The sequence below is a fragment of the Stegostoma tigrinum genome, chromosome 1 (assembly GCF_030684315.1).
Source record: "Stegostoma tigrinum isolate sSteTig4 chromosome 1, sSteTig4.hap1, whole genome shotgun sequence".
NCBI classification, from domain to species: domain Eukaryota; kingdom Metazoa; phylum Chordata; class Chondrichthyes; order Orectolobiformes; family Stegostomatidae; genus Stegostoma; species Stegostoma tigrinum.
This window is the reverse complement of record NC_081354.1, coordinates 132,900,291-132,915,048: the sequence shown is the minus strand read 5'-3', so window position 1 is coordinate 132,915,048 and position 14,758 is coordinate 132,900,291. Positions and strand designations below refer to the sequence as shown.

At 39.3% G+C, this 14,758-nt stretch overlaps 1 protein-coding gene across 11 annotated transcripts in view; it reads right to left on the bottom strand.

The window, feature by feature from the left end:
• LOC125458468 (atos homolog protein B) overlaps nucleotides 1-14,758 on the bottom strand; it is a 203,212-nt gene that overhangs the window by 16,011 nt on the left and 172,443 nt on the right. For all 11 annotated transcript variants that reach the window (XM_059648730.1, XM_048543777.2, XM_048543785.2 and 8 more), the window contains 3 exons: nucleotides 10,351-10,447; nucleotides 9,172-9,330; nucleotides 7,600-7,668 (listed from right to left, as the gene is read on the bottom strand). In XM_059648730.1, coding sequence (XP_059504713.1) covers nucleotides 7,600-7,668; nucleotides 9,172-9,330; nucleotides 10,351-10,447 — 325 coding nt within the window. The remainder of the gene's footprint in view (nucleotides 1-7,599; nucleotides 7,669-9,171; nucleotides 9,331-10,350; nucleotides 10,448-14,758) is intronic.

The following is a 14,758-nucleotide window of genomic DNA, read 5'->3' as shown; positions in this document are numbered from 1 at the left end:
TGTTTTCCCCTTAGTGAAGTGATCAATAACCAGAGAACAGATTTAAGAACAAGGGCAGAAGGTTTAAGGGGGGACTTGAAATTTTTTTTCACCCAGAGGATGGTGGATGCAATGCTACTATGGCTTTACAGGGTGTATTTTGTCCTGTCTTTTTATGACGAGGGGTTGAAACAGAGGCATCGAGTGGTCTGCCCAAAGACAATAAAGTAAACAGCTTGTGAGGCCTTAGAGTTCTTTCTCGTACAAGATGGGACAATAGAAGCAGTTGGAATAGGTGGGGTCAAGCTCCCACAGAACCAGGATTTTTAGTTTTCGCTTTCAGCAGTTGCTGTGGTTTTGAAGCTGGATGTGGAAGCTCCTATTCCTCCTTCTGTTACAGCTAAAAGATGGGGTCCTCTTCCTGATGCTAGAATTGTGTGCGAGTTAATCTATTTTACTGAATTTGCCTTGGCTAAGGGTGTGTTTATAGGATGTTACTATGTTAGAACATTTGCTGTTTAGTAATTAAAGAATCGATCATTGTTAAATTTTCCAATAGTGTTGTTATTCCTATCCTTTCTTTTGTTTGTATTTTAACAATAGCATATGAATAAATTATGTTTTGCTTCAAATCTGGTAGTGTGACCAATCTAATTGCATCCAGAATGCAATGCCTGGCACTTGCCTTTAAAATAAGAAAAAGTTCAGGTCTCCTTGGCATGTTTTGAGGGGTTTTGGTCTGGTCTGATCCGTAACAGTGGGAATTCGGAACTTACTGTCAGAAAGGGTGGGACCAGTTGCCATTTGAAGTAGTATTCAGATGAACACTTGAAATGCCATAGGATATTAGGCTGTGGGCCAGTGTGTTGGAAAACTGGACTAAAGATAGGTGCTTGATGATTAGCATAGACATGGGTCGAAGGGCCTCTTCACATGTGCTAAAACACTGACTCAACACCTTGACAGTGCCTATAAAGTATTACTAATTTGCAGGAAGCCAATTGTTCAACTACAATTTCACCTGTTAAACTTCAGCTAAGGCTTATTTTGCACACATCTGTTCTTATTCCAGTTTATAGAACATAGAGAAGTACAGCACAATACAGGCCCTCCCGCCCACGATGTTGTGCTGTGGAATAGTCCTAATCCAAACATAAAATAACCTAACCTACATTCCCCTCAAATCACTGCTGTCCATGTGCATGTCCAGCAGTCGCTTAAATGTCATTAATGGCTCTGCTTCCACGACTACCACTGGCAAACTATTCCATGCGCTCACAACTCTCTGGGTGAAGAACCTCCCTCTGACGTCTCCTCTATATATTGCTCCTAACACCTTAAGTTTAGTTGGTTTTCTCCCAGTCACTTACTGCTTCCGTGGATTGTTCTGCATTCCTTTCCATTACTAATCTAAATCTTATGGTACAAAGATCATTGTCCACTAAAATGTTCCCCAAGTGACGCTTGTTTCATGTGAATCACTACAAGGTTCCAAGAACTAGATCTAACAATGGTTCCTTTCCTATTGGACTGTAAACATACTGTTACAGATATTTCTCTTAATGCACTCAAAGACACTGCTTACGTGTTCTTCACAAAAGTTGTATCTGAAACAGAATTCCGATAATAAAAGTGCTCTATTAGGACTATGCTATGACATCAGCTGCTCTCAAACTTCAGGACCATAGGAAATGATAGAACTAATGTTAGTCTAACTACTGTTGTGGGAAATGTTTGAAATCAACAATTAAGACGGTGACTCAATGAACTAAAGCCAATATGACCTTTTAAAAAGGGTAGGATTCCCCTCATCAGATTAATTACATGTTTTTTGAGGAAATATCGTCATAGCCATTTGGTTGTCTATTTACATGGACCACAACTTAAAAAATACTGTTAGCAAAACAAAATAGTGTAAGGATGATGGGAATTCACTCAATCTTGAAATAAATTAATATTCCACAGGACCTGTGCCGAGTCTTGTTAACATTTATTGCTGATGCCAATTACTCAACCGAAAGTCATATGTTGGCCAATGAAACAAACATTTATAGGGAGCAGGTTAGTATCTTTGCTGGTCTTATATGAAGGTTCCAGCACTCAAATCCAACTATCAAATTCAGCACCAGTGAGGCCTTCATTATAGTGAAAGAAATGGAAGTTTCTGGCAGGCTTATTTCCTTGCAATAATCATTTCCATGAATTCTATCAGGTTTCAAAATGATTCATTACTTTCATATCCAACTTGGTAAATTAAATTGATTATCTCAGTCCTAACATGAAAATTGAGAATCTTACCAGAGGGGCTGTTGAGCCTGGGTCATTATTATATTCAAAACTGAAATACAGTGTTTTAATCAGTAGGGGATTCATGGGTTATGGGGGAAATACAAGACAGGGAGTTGAAGATTGTCAGATCAACCAGGATCTCATTGGAAACTCTGTGTACTGAGTGGTCTACTTCTGATTCAGTGTGTTATTTTCTTACGAGCCCCGATTAAATGTTTAGGTGTACATTTGGAAACACTTAAAGAGAAAGCAAATCTAGTAAGTTGTTATAGTTTCATTTAGTTTTTTTTTTGTAAATGGCTGTCTCCTCAGAAATAAAGTGCAGGAAATCATATCAGAAAAAATGGCTGCCAATACAACTGAAGAGCTGATCTATTGAGGGTGAAAGCAAAATATTTGCTGCTCAATGTCTGACAGTAGCACAAGGCTAACAGTAGTTTAATGAACCAGTTCAGTCAGCATCAGGAAGCACTGATTGAAACATACAACTTCAATGCAATGTATTCAAATGGTGGTTCACGTACTTAAAATTACATGAACGAAATGATTCTTTGCAGTGCATTCAGCCAAATCAGCAAGATTTTAAGTAGGAACATATGTATAGAACAAGGATTAACAAAACTATTTGGTAGAAAAGTGAGAATTCAAGAATGCTTTAGCTCATCCAACTTTTAAAATCTAAATTATTGAGCAAAGAGACATTTAAATACAAATACAAAATATCTAAAACAAGACTAAGGTTTTGCTCCAAAATAAGGAAACTCCCCAACAGATTGGTCAAGCAACTGAATCAAAAACTTTTCAGATCATGACTCAGAATTCCAGAATATGCCATACATTACTTTCTCCCCAAAATCAGACCTACCCAGAGGTAGTGGTAGAGTTGATATTGATGATCTAAGATACGCAGCTACCCAGATGTCTCCTTGTAGGTTTCACACAGCAGGCTCCTTTAAAGCAAGCCGTCCATGATCGTATGCAGCAAGGCAAGGACAGCAACCAGACTGGAGTTGATAACATTTGTCACACAAGTGCTGTGCAAAGACCAACTCCGCCAGAGAATCTAGTCAACACCATCTGGCTTTCAAAGGCACAACTACTAACAATGGCCTAAGGGTTACCACTGTTTTCAAATTCAATTTGGCCAGCTATATAGATACTACTGCTAAAAAACTGAGAAGATTAAAATTTCCACAGCAAATAACACCACCTTCTCAAATCCTGTTTACAATCTACAAGGCGCAAGTCAGGAATTTGATCAAATACTGGATAGGTGCCGCCCCAACATCGATGACTTGGCATCCTGTTTGATCGGCACGCAGCTACTACCATAACCATCCACTTCTGTCACCATTGACGGACTATGGCAGCAGTATACACCATCCACAAGATGCACTGCAGCAACTCACCAAGGCTTCTTTAAAAGCATCTAAGCCCATGAATATATACCACACAGAAGGATAAAAGGCAGCAAATCCCTCTCCAAGCCACATGCCTTGATTTGGAACTATCGCTATTCGTTCTCTGTTGCTGGATCAAAATCCTGGCATTCCCTTCCTTGTCACTGAGAAATAAATCACAGATACAAAGGGACAAGAGCCTCTAGCCTCACGAACATTTTCAATTTGATTAAAAATTCATTTGTGGGATGTGGATGTTGCTGGCTGGCTGGCCAGCAATTATTGCCGGTCCCTTGTTGCCCTTGAGAAGGTGGTAGTAAGCTGCCTTCTTGAACCGCTGAGGTCTATCCACTGTGGGTTGACATACAGTGCCATGAAAAGGAGGGAATTCCAGGATCTTGACCCAGCGACAGTGAAGAAACGGCAATATATTTCCAAGTCAGGATGTTGAGTGGTTTGGAGGGGATGTTGAAGATGATGGTGTTCTCATGTACATGCCGTTCTTGTCCTTCTAGGAGGAAGTGGTTATAGATTTGAAAGGTGCTGTCTGAGGATCTTTGGTGAACTGCTGCGGTGCATCTTGTAGATAGCACACAGCTGCTACTAAGCCTTGGTAATGGAGGGAGTGAATGCCTGTGGATGTAGTGTCAATCAAGTGGGCTGTTTTGTCCTGGATGGTGTCAAGCTTCTTGAGTGTTGTTGGGGCTTCACTCATCCAGGCAAGTGGGGAGTATTCCATCACACTCCTGACTTGTGCTTTGTAGATGGTGGTCAGGCTTTGGGCACTTGGGTGGTGAGTTACTCTCTTTCTAATCAATGAGATCACAGTTGATCTACAACCTAACGTCTACTTCTCCTTAACCTACATCTCTAAATACCTTCAGCAAACAAACGTTTATCAATATCACCACAAATTAACAACTGATCTTAAATCAGTTCTTCTTTGTAGGGGAGATTTCTAAACTTGTCACCCTTTATTAGATTTGCAGAGATATTTACAGTGCTAAAAGTGGTTATTCAGCCCATATCAGGTGCCTGAGGAGCAAGCTAGCCAGTCCCACTCATCCCTCAATCCTTGCGGCACTGCAAAGGTATTTCCTTCAAATGGCTATCCAATTTCTTTTTGAAATCACTAACTGATTCCACCACCCACATGGACACCAGTTAGGCATCCAGGACCAGGAAAGTGCAGCAGAGTCTCACAGTGGACAGCCCTCGAACTGTATGTCTTTAATGCCATTATTTTCTCCATTTGTTTAATCTAACAAATAGTAATTTAGTCAGAGTCTACATCTCCAAATCAATTCTTTTTAAAGGTAGGAAGGATATTTGTGGACTAAACAATATAGAATCTCAAATGGCTCTTAACACTCAAGGAAAAAAGAATAATCTATGGCCATTCATGTTAAGGACTAACTCTTCCTTTAAAGTATGACACTTTCTTAAATTGCGTTTCGCTATCAAAATTGCTTACATGACTGACAATGGAGTTTTAGTTTCAAACTTAGTCAGTGTGTGACAATCCAGTGAACCTTGAAGCCAAGCTCTCAAGAAATGTAAACAAAAATAATTTGTTCCCTGATATGGAACATAAACTACAGTCGAAGTGTGGACAGCATAGGACTTTTAGACCCTCCCCCACTGCAATATTTTCCTTCAGAGCAGAGGATTACTGTTGGAGCTTTTATCATTAAAAACATACTGCTTATCACTACAGAAAACAGAGAGACTTGGTGGGAGAAGGTGGGGATTTGAAGGTGAAAGATTGTCCCGTGGTAATTCTTTATACAAAGAGATCACGGGGAAAAGCAGCAATTCACCGTGTGACATCTCGTAAATGAGGTTAGGTGGAAATAAAACACTCACGTCATTGGGCTAGCATTCTGAAACCTTGAGCTATTGCTCTGGGGACATGGATTCAAATCCTTCAACGTCAGGCAGCAAAATACATGTTCGATAAAAATATGGAATTAAAAAGCTGACAAATGGCAATTTACTGAATCACTGTTGATTGTTATAGAGAAAAGCCTCATCTGCCTCACTTATGTCCTTTAGGAAAGGAAATCTACCATTGTTATAGGGTCTGCCCCATATCTGACTCCAGGCCCATGACAATATGGCTGAATCTGAATTGTCTTTGGGCAATTAAGGATTGACATTAAATTCTGGCCAGAGGAGCTTCATTCCAATAATGAACATAAAAAGTATATATTGTAGATTCATGTGAACTGGTTGCCAATAAGATGGGTGGCTAGAATTCTGTTTAACTAAGCTACTGTCCTGGATGATGTCAAGTTTCTCTGGTGTTGTCTTAGCTGCACCAATTCAGCTGATACCGACTCGTAAGTCTCACTAGTAAAATTGGGCACATTACAAGTGTGGACAGGACAGTTTATAACTGAGAACAAGGAAGTGGAAGAACGTTGCTGGAATAGCTCAGCAGGTCTGGCAGCATCTGTGGAGGCAAAAACAGAGTTAACTTTTCAGGGCCGGTGACCTTTCCTCAGAACTGACTCCAAACTGAGTCGGTTCTAAGGAAGGGTCATTGGACCTGAAACGTTAACTCTGTTTTTGCCTCCACTGATGCTGCCAGACCTGCTGAGCTTTCCCCAGGAACTTTGTTTTTGTTCCCGATTTACAACATCCGCAGTTCTTTCGGTTTTTATTAAGGAAGTGGAAGAGGTTTGCATCTATCTTCATTGATGAAGATGCAGAAAATCTCCCAGAACTACTTGGTGATCAAGGAACTCAAAGAAAGAGCCCTGTGAGTAGAGAATTCAAAAGACTCGCCACCCTCAAATTAAGGAATTCTTCCTCTTGTTAATGAGGCCTGTAACCTATCCTGAGATGAAGTCTCATCTGAGGTGACCTCATCGCTCGGTTCTAAAGTCACCAGCGAGGGAAAATATCTCAACTATATCCACTCTGTCAACACCGATAAGAATTTTGTAAGCTTCAAGGAGATTATGTCTCATTCTCCAAAATTCTGGAGAATACATGTCCAGTTTCCTTAATCTCTCTTTGTAAAACAATCTTGTCATCCCAGGGATTAATCTGGTCAATTTCTATTGCACTCCCCCCTGGAAAATATCCTCCTTAGGTACGGAAGCCAAGACAAGAAAAATATCCCAGGTCAGATCTCACCAAGGTTCTATACAACTGCATCAAGACATCCTGACTTTTGTACTCACACCCTCTTGAAAGAAATTCTATGAAGTGGCAGTGCCTGTTTTGGACTGGGATGGACAAAGTCAGAAGTCACACAACGCCAGGTTATAGTCCAATTGATTTATTTGGAGTCATATTTGGAGCTCTGTTCCGAAAGGTTGCATTCACCTAATGGAACAGTAGCACTCTGAAAGCTTGGTGATTTCAAGTAAACCTGTTGGACTTTACCTGATGTTGTGTGACTTCTGAAGTAAATGCTTGCATATTGCTTCCCTTTCATTCGCTTAGTCATTCCAAGGTTCCCTGAGGATTCTTGCATCCTCCACACCTTGTGTTTCCATCTAGTTTTGTATCAACAACAAATGTGGAAATTGTATTTTTGGTCTACACATCCAAATTACTTGTAAAGATTGTGAACGGTTTTGGGCCTACACTGACCCCTGCAATACCCTACTTACTAACAGCATGCCGTCTTGGAAATAATCTCCATCTTCCTATTCTGTACTTTCAGTCTTCATCAACAACAATACAGAAGCAATTGCTTCAGAAATCTGGCTTTTTCCCCCATTGCCAGAGCTCAGGGAAGTGGGAATTGATTGCAACACCTCAAATGTTCTGTTGGTTAATTTAGTCCATTTTTAAATGGCATTATCATCCCCACAAGATTGGAGAAATGTGCTTCAGCTAAAAGCTTGGAGAGAAGCACGTAAGCCGGTGTGTGATCGTTCCTTTTCAGGGGTTAAAGGTAAATCACTAAACTCACCACTTGAATAGTTCCTGTTTTGGGGACATTGTAACCCTTCCTTCCCAAAGATTCCAGATTTATGACACCCTAAAGAAAAGGAAAATAATATGGTAAATGAACAAATAAAGTCAAAACATTTCCATTTCAATTAGTGAAGAATCTTCTCTTTGAGATGCCTTAACTATGCTATTCATTTGGCACTTCACATTAAGTCAGACTATAAATATATTATTCTAAGTGTAACAGTCCCTTATTTAGGATTGAGGTGTAGAGACAGAAATCTATGCCTTGATCAAACTCATGTTGAGCTTTTCAAAAGAAATATTTTACATTTTAAAGCACATTTTTACAAAGCATGGCACGCTGCTTTTGGAAGTTGGTGAAACCAGCTAGCAACGGTCATTTGGTACATAAAACATGACAGAAAGATCAGAACTCCTTCTGGCTACGAACAGCTCCTCTCTACATCTAACAGTTACTTTTTAAATTGGGCAGTCTGTAGTGGTCCCTTCAAAGACAGTCTATTATGCAGACTTGGTTTTGTGCACCCAACCCTGGCTAACTCATGGCAATTCATTATTGCAGATACAGCCTCAAACAGACATAGATCTTTGATTAATCTATGCAAAGGACCCTTGGCTTCATTCAGGCTTAGATCCTCGATTTTCTTTTTGCCTATACCAACATGCAGAAATATCTACTTTCAGTTTGTCATGAACTGTCACAACTGCCTGACATAGTAAAAACTTGGACTCCTGAAAGAGACGCTTGGCACCACTGAATCTCTAGACTGCAGTATACTTGGCAGCTCTCTTAAAAAGCTAACACTATAATGTAAACAACGAACAACAGATTAGCCTCAAAATTAACAGAATATTCCAAGTTCCAAGGAAACCGTAAATTGTAAAAAAAATGGCAAAATTTGAGCGAATAGTCAAAGACTGTTCCAGTGGTGATATCAAAATGCCACAGCAATGAGTCATGTAATAAAGAATGCTCATTCACATTTTGCTATGGTGAAGAAACAAAAATTGTAAGGATTTGAAAGAATTAAAAGGTTTGAAAGATAATGGATGAAATCATTACTTGTCCTCAATTATAAACAGGCAGAAAGGAAAATAATGGTTGCACTTTATGCAGTACTTTTCCTTATTTTATGTTGTAATTGTGTTTTACAAATGAAGTACTTCTGATGTTTAGTCACCATTCCAGACTAGGAATGCAATAGCCAATTTGCACATTGCAAAAAGGTCCACATTCAGCAATAAGGTCACGATCATATAATCTGGTTTTGTGATGTTGATTAAGGGTAAAATACTGATGAGGATACTCATGTCAACTTTTCTGCACTACTTTGAAAAAGATAACAACAGAATCTTTTACATTCACTTGAAATGTCAGACAGTGATATTGATTTTTACGATGTTACGTGAAAGACAGCACCTTTAACAGGGCAGCGCTTCCTCAATACTGCAGTTTATATGCTTTTGTCGCTACAGCGACATCTGAATGCACAGCAAGCATGCAATCATCTGAATTAAAGTGGTTATCTGTAAACAGTCCTAATAGAATGCTACAAGATAGTCTTACCAGGAACGGTGATGGGGCACTGTGTTCAGAAATATTATAGTAAGATACATCCACAGGTAGTGTTACATGCTGCGGGCAGTACGATCCACTTGCTCCAAGTTCAGCTGTAAAACCATCGATTCTTCCTGATGGTGCAAATCTACCTTTTAACAAGGATTCCTGAAATCAGAGAAAAAAAATTGTTAGTTATAATCCTTAAATAATATTGGTTAGGCCTTTTGAAATACTGCATTCAATTCTGGTCTCCCTGCTACAAGAATGTTGTGAAACTTGAAATAGTTCAGAAAAGATTTACAAGGATCTTGCCAGGGTTGGAGGGTTTGAGCTTTAGGAAGAGGGTGAATAGGCTGGGGCTACTTTCCCTGGAGTGTTGGACGTTTATAAAATCATGAGGGAAATGGATAAGGTGACTAGCCAACATCTTTTTTCAGGGTAGGGGAGTCCATAACTAGGGAACATAGGTTTAAGGTGAGAGAGGAAAGATTTAAAATAGGATCTAAGGGGCAATCTTTTTTGCACAGAGGGTCATACGTGTATGGAATGAGCTGCCAGAGGTGGTGGTGGAAGCTGGTATAATTGCAACATTTAAAAGGCATCTGAATAGGTATATGATTAGGAAGGGCTTAAGAGGAATATGGACCAAATACCGGCAAATGGGACTAGATTTATTTAGGATATCCGATCAGCAAGGATGAATTAGACCGAAGTATATATTTCTGTGCTGCTCAACTCTATGACTCTATAACTACTTACATATCATATCCTCTAACCAGCTGTTTCCAAAATTTCCATGTCTTACAGCACTTTTCTGGGAAACGAGCAGGGGATGACAGGGAGAGATGTGGTCTAAGAATGAAAAGCTCTTAGACATCACAATCTTTGCACATTCCTTTTTATTAGTTCAATATTTGGAAACATGCTCCAAAGGCACTTCAGAGATGAGACCAAATAAGTCATTAAACTACTCATCGTAGGAAATGAATAGAGTAGCAGCAAACCAGAACAAGGAAGAGTTTTCATTTTCCCCTGTTTCTCTCCTTTGTTGATGATTTCCAATGAGGAACGAATTCAAGCAAATAAATTATTAGTTTTAATCACCAGACTCAGATTTGAAGGAGTCACCTGTTCGAAATCCCCAAGTACCATCGACCATAGTTAGTAAATGCTATGTATTTATACCTCAAAATTTCCAAGCAAAGAACGGCTAACAGAAGGACTTGTACTGCTTCTCGAAAACTTGCTGGATTCTCCTGCAAATGCACTCCGTAGATGTCGCCTGAAGGGTGAAATGAAGAGCAAAGCATGAGCTATCCTTTGCTACTCAGTCAAAAAAAGCAAGGTCCATTTATAGGTAGTGGGAACTGCCGATGCTGGAGAATCTGAGATAACAAGGTGTAGGAGCTGGATGTATGTGAGTTTCTAATGGTTTCCCTAGGTGCTATTAAAAACATTATAGCAGGGTATTTGGAAAAATTCACAGCAATCAGGCAGAATCAATACAATTTTGTGAAAGGGAAATCACATTTAAACAATTTATTGATATTCTATGAAGTACATGAGCTGTGAGAAAAAGAACAATAGAACGACAGTGTACTTAGATTTCCAGAAAGCATTTGATGAGGTGCCAGATGAATAATTATGATGGAAAATAAAAGACTCACGGTGAAGTAGTCAGACAAGCTAAGCTTTTATCTGTTCAAGTTCAGAAGTCGAAATTCAGAACTTGTTGATTGAAACAAAGATCCTGCGAGAACTTGATCGAACGAATGTAGAAAGGCTGTTTTCTCTTGTGGGAGAATCAAGAGCTGGGGTCAATATTAAAAAGAAGGGATTGCCCATTTAAGACAGAATTGTAGAATTTTTTTTCCTGAGGAATAGCAGTCTTAATTGGAACTTTCTTCAAAAAAAAACCAAGCGTGGTGGAAGGCAGAGGCAGATAGATCAATGGAAAGCAATGGGGCAAAAAGGTCCATCAGTGTAGGCAGGCCTCTGGATTTGAAATTACAGGTCAGGTCAGCCATGATCTAATGGAATGTTGAAGCAGGCTGGATGAGTCCTGCTCCTAGTTTGTGTGCATGTATGTTACTGCAATTAATGTCAGAACAAATTTCAGTTAAATTAATTGGAATGAATGGCTCATTTTATTTGGATCACCTCCCCAAAGGGGTCCCTGGCCACATGTATTCTTTAGGGATTGACTGCGTTTAGCTAGTGGCTTCTGGCTTTGAATATCATAATTAATGAGGTAATATGGAGAAATGGCTCTCCAAACAAACAGAGTTGAAAGGCAACTTTGACACATTCAGGAGGTGGAGAATTCAGAAAGGCACGTAGCAGGAATTGTGATTAACCTAAACAAGATGATCTGCAGATTTTGTGCAGATAAGTTCATTATGCTTAATAGAAAAACTGTCAGGTTGTATTGATTGATAATTAGCTAGTCCATTCATCACCATTTCACTGTATATTCTATTCTATCAATCAGTGAAATAAAGCAACTTAACTGTAGATGCAGAGCGCATATGCAAATAAGGAACGAGAGTAAGCCACTTGGCCAATGGGAAAATGTTAGGATACAATTTTAAAGGATGTAATAGCACATCATTTCAACAGACATAGTGTAATCAAGCAGAGTCAGCATGGCTTCATGAAAGGGAAATTGTATCTGATAAGTTAGTTTTTTTTGGTGTGTTAACAAGATAGATAGATACAGGAGGAACCAGTTGTTGTAATTTATTTGGATTTCCAAAAGGCATTTGATAAAGTATCACAGAGGCTTCTTAACAATATAAGAACCCATGGTATTGGGAGCAGTACATTATCGTATAGAGGGGTGGCTGACAAATAGAGGACTGAGTTGGTATAATAGGGGACATTTTCAGGATGCTGACCTGTTACTAGCAGAGTGCCACAGTGATCAGTGCTGCAGCTATAATCACTTACAATTTTCATTAAATTACTTGGATGAGGGCAGTGAATGTACAATTGCTTCACACCAAGACCAACAGCAAAAACAGAAGTTGCTGGAAAAGCTCTGCAGGTCTGGCAGCAACTATGAAGAAAAAAAAAATCAGAGCTAACATTACGGGTCCATTGGCTATTCCTGAGAACAGTCCTGAAGAAGGGTCACCGGACCCAAAACGTTAACTCTGGATTTTTTTCTTCACAGATACTGCCAGACCTGTTAAGCTTTTGCAGCAACTTCTGATTTTGTTCTTGATTTATAGCATCCGCAGTTCTTTCGATACAATTGCTTAAGTTTGCAGATGACAAAAAGATCTGGGAAAGGCAAGAAGTCAGGTTCACAAAGAGGCTACAAAGGGATACACACAGGTTAAGAAAGTGGGCAAAAGCTTAGCAGAGTGAATATAATCTGGAAAAGAGAGAGTTTCAGCAGTTTGGCAGGAAGAATAGAAAAGTAAATATTATTTAAACGGGGTAAGATTGGAAAAAAACTGCAGCACAGATGTATTTGAGAGTCCTTATCCATGAGTCACAAAACGCTAGTATCCAAGGACAATGGATTACAGAGAAATCAAATAGACTTTTGGTTTTTATTTCAAAGGAGAATGGAGTATAAAAATAAGGAGATTTGCCAAACCTCACAAGGGGATACTGCGAACAGTTTTGGGCTCCTTATTGAAGAAAAGATATACTGGTGGAGGCAATCCAGAGAAGGTTCACCAGGGTGATCCTGGGTATGGAGGAGTTTTTTTTTTTTTTTTTACACAGACAGGTTGAGCTTGTACTCATTGGTGTTTCGAAGAATGAGGAGACCTTCTCAAACATCTGATTGTGACATGACTTGACAGATCAATGCAAAATAACAAAGTGTGGAGCTGGATGAACACAGCAGGCCAAGCAGCATCTTAGGAGCACAAAAGCTGACGTTTTGGGCCTAGACCCTTCATTAGGGAGGGGGATGGGGAGAGGATTCTGAAATAAACGGGGAGAGGGAGGAGGCGGACTGAAGATGGATAGAGGAGAAGATAGGTGGAGAGGAGAGTATGGATGGGGAGGTGGGGAGAGGATAGGTCAGAGAGGTTTTCTCCTCTTTGTAAGACAGTGTATGACCAGAATTTCAGACTAAAGGGGTCATGATTTAAGACAAAGATGACATGAAATTTCTTCAGAGGTTATCGAATGTTTGGAATTCTTTACTGCAGAGAATTTACAAGGCTGGGTCATTAAATATACGCAAGGCTGAGACAGACAGATTTTTAAATCACTAAGGGAGCCAAACGCTTTGAGAAACTTGCACTTCAATAAAATATTCTCATTCTCCTAAACTCTAATGGACATAGACAATGGGAACTGCAGATGCTGGAGAATCCGAGATAACAAAGTGTAGAGCTGGGTGAGCACACCAGGCCAAGCAACATTTTTGTGCTCCTAAGATGCTGCTTGGCCTGCTGTGTTCATCCAACTCCACACTTTGTTATCTCTAATGGACATAGGTTGAACAGTTAGGGCCTTTTATAAGATATGCCCTTCGTCCGAGGGAGTTGTGTGAACATTTTCTGAAATTAATCTAAAGTACATTTTCCAAAAAAAGATTAAAACTGGGTGGATGCGTTGATAATCTTCAGTCATAAGGAAAATAAAGATCGGCTATGATTTTTTTGCTCAGTTAAAATAGATTGTAGCCTCAGAAACCAAGAATGTCAATGAGTGAAGTGCCAAAGCATTGTGGAATATTTTCTCAGCGTTGACATCACCATTTTAAAGGAGGAGGTGGTATCAAAGGAGAGAGAGAGAGAGAGAGAGAGAGAGAGAGAGAGAAAAAAAAAGTTGGGGTAAAAAACAAGCTAAGTCAATTGAAAACTCAAAAGCTGCAATAAGAGAAATACTGAGGAGGAGGAGAGGTAGTCAGAGAAATTAAAAAAGACAACTAAACAATGACGAGTTTGGGTTTTAAATAGCTACAGATAATTACAAAGTGAGGGTAGGTAGTGAAGATTTCTACAGTGTTGAGGCGTTGGAAATAAATGAGCCATTTCAGGACTTGGTGTTCCATGCAATAGATGAGAAAAAAACTTCTTCACTAACTATCAGTTAAATGACACAAAGTTAAATCAAGGAAGGTTCTTTTACTCTTGATTAAATTAAAATCAATCATTCACCCTTTACCAACGAATGTGGATTGCTGAAAAAAAGGGTTAATTAATGCAATAGACTCTGCTTTTTGTTGTCATAATTCTTAGTTAAACTATTTATGGGAACAGGAAGACAGTGACATCTTGTATTATCTTTGCTTTATAAATCATAAAGCAGAGTATGATTTTTTCACTCCTTGACTGACTAAGCTTGTCAAGCCCTTTTTTTAAAGCATTTCCACTATACCAAGATTGTTTTTCCTGGAGTGAGATCAAAAGCTTTCTAGCTGCAGAAAAGGACCTCATTTAGTTGACATAGTTCAACAGATAAAACGGATCAGATACAATATACTTAAATTTCACACGTGTCGGGGAAAGCGGTTGGGTAAGTACTCAAATAATTGTATCAAAAGTGTTAATCGGAAGTGTTAATAGACTCAATGTGGACTTTACTAGTTTCAAAATCTCCCCACCCCCAACTACATCCTAAG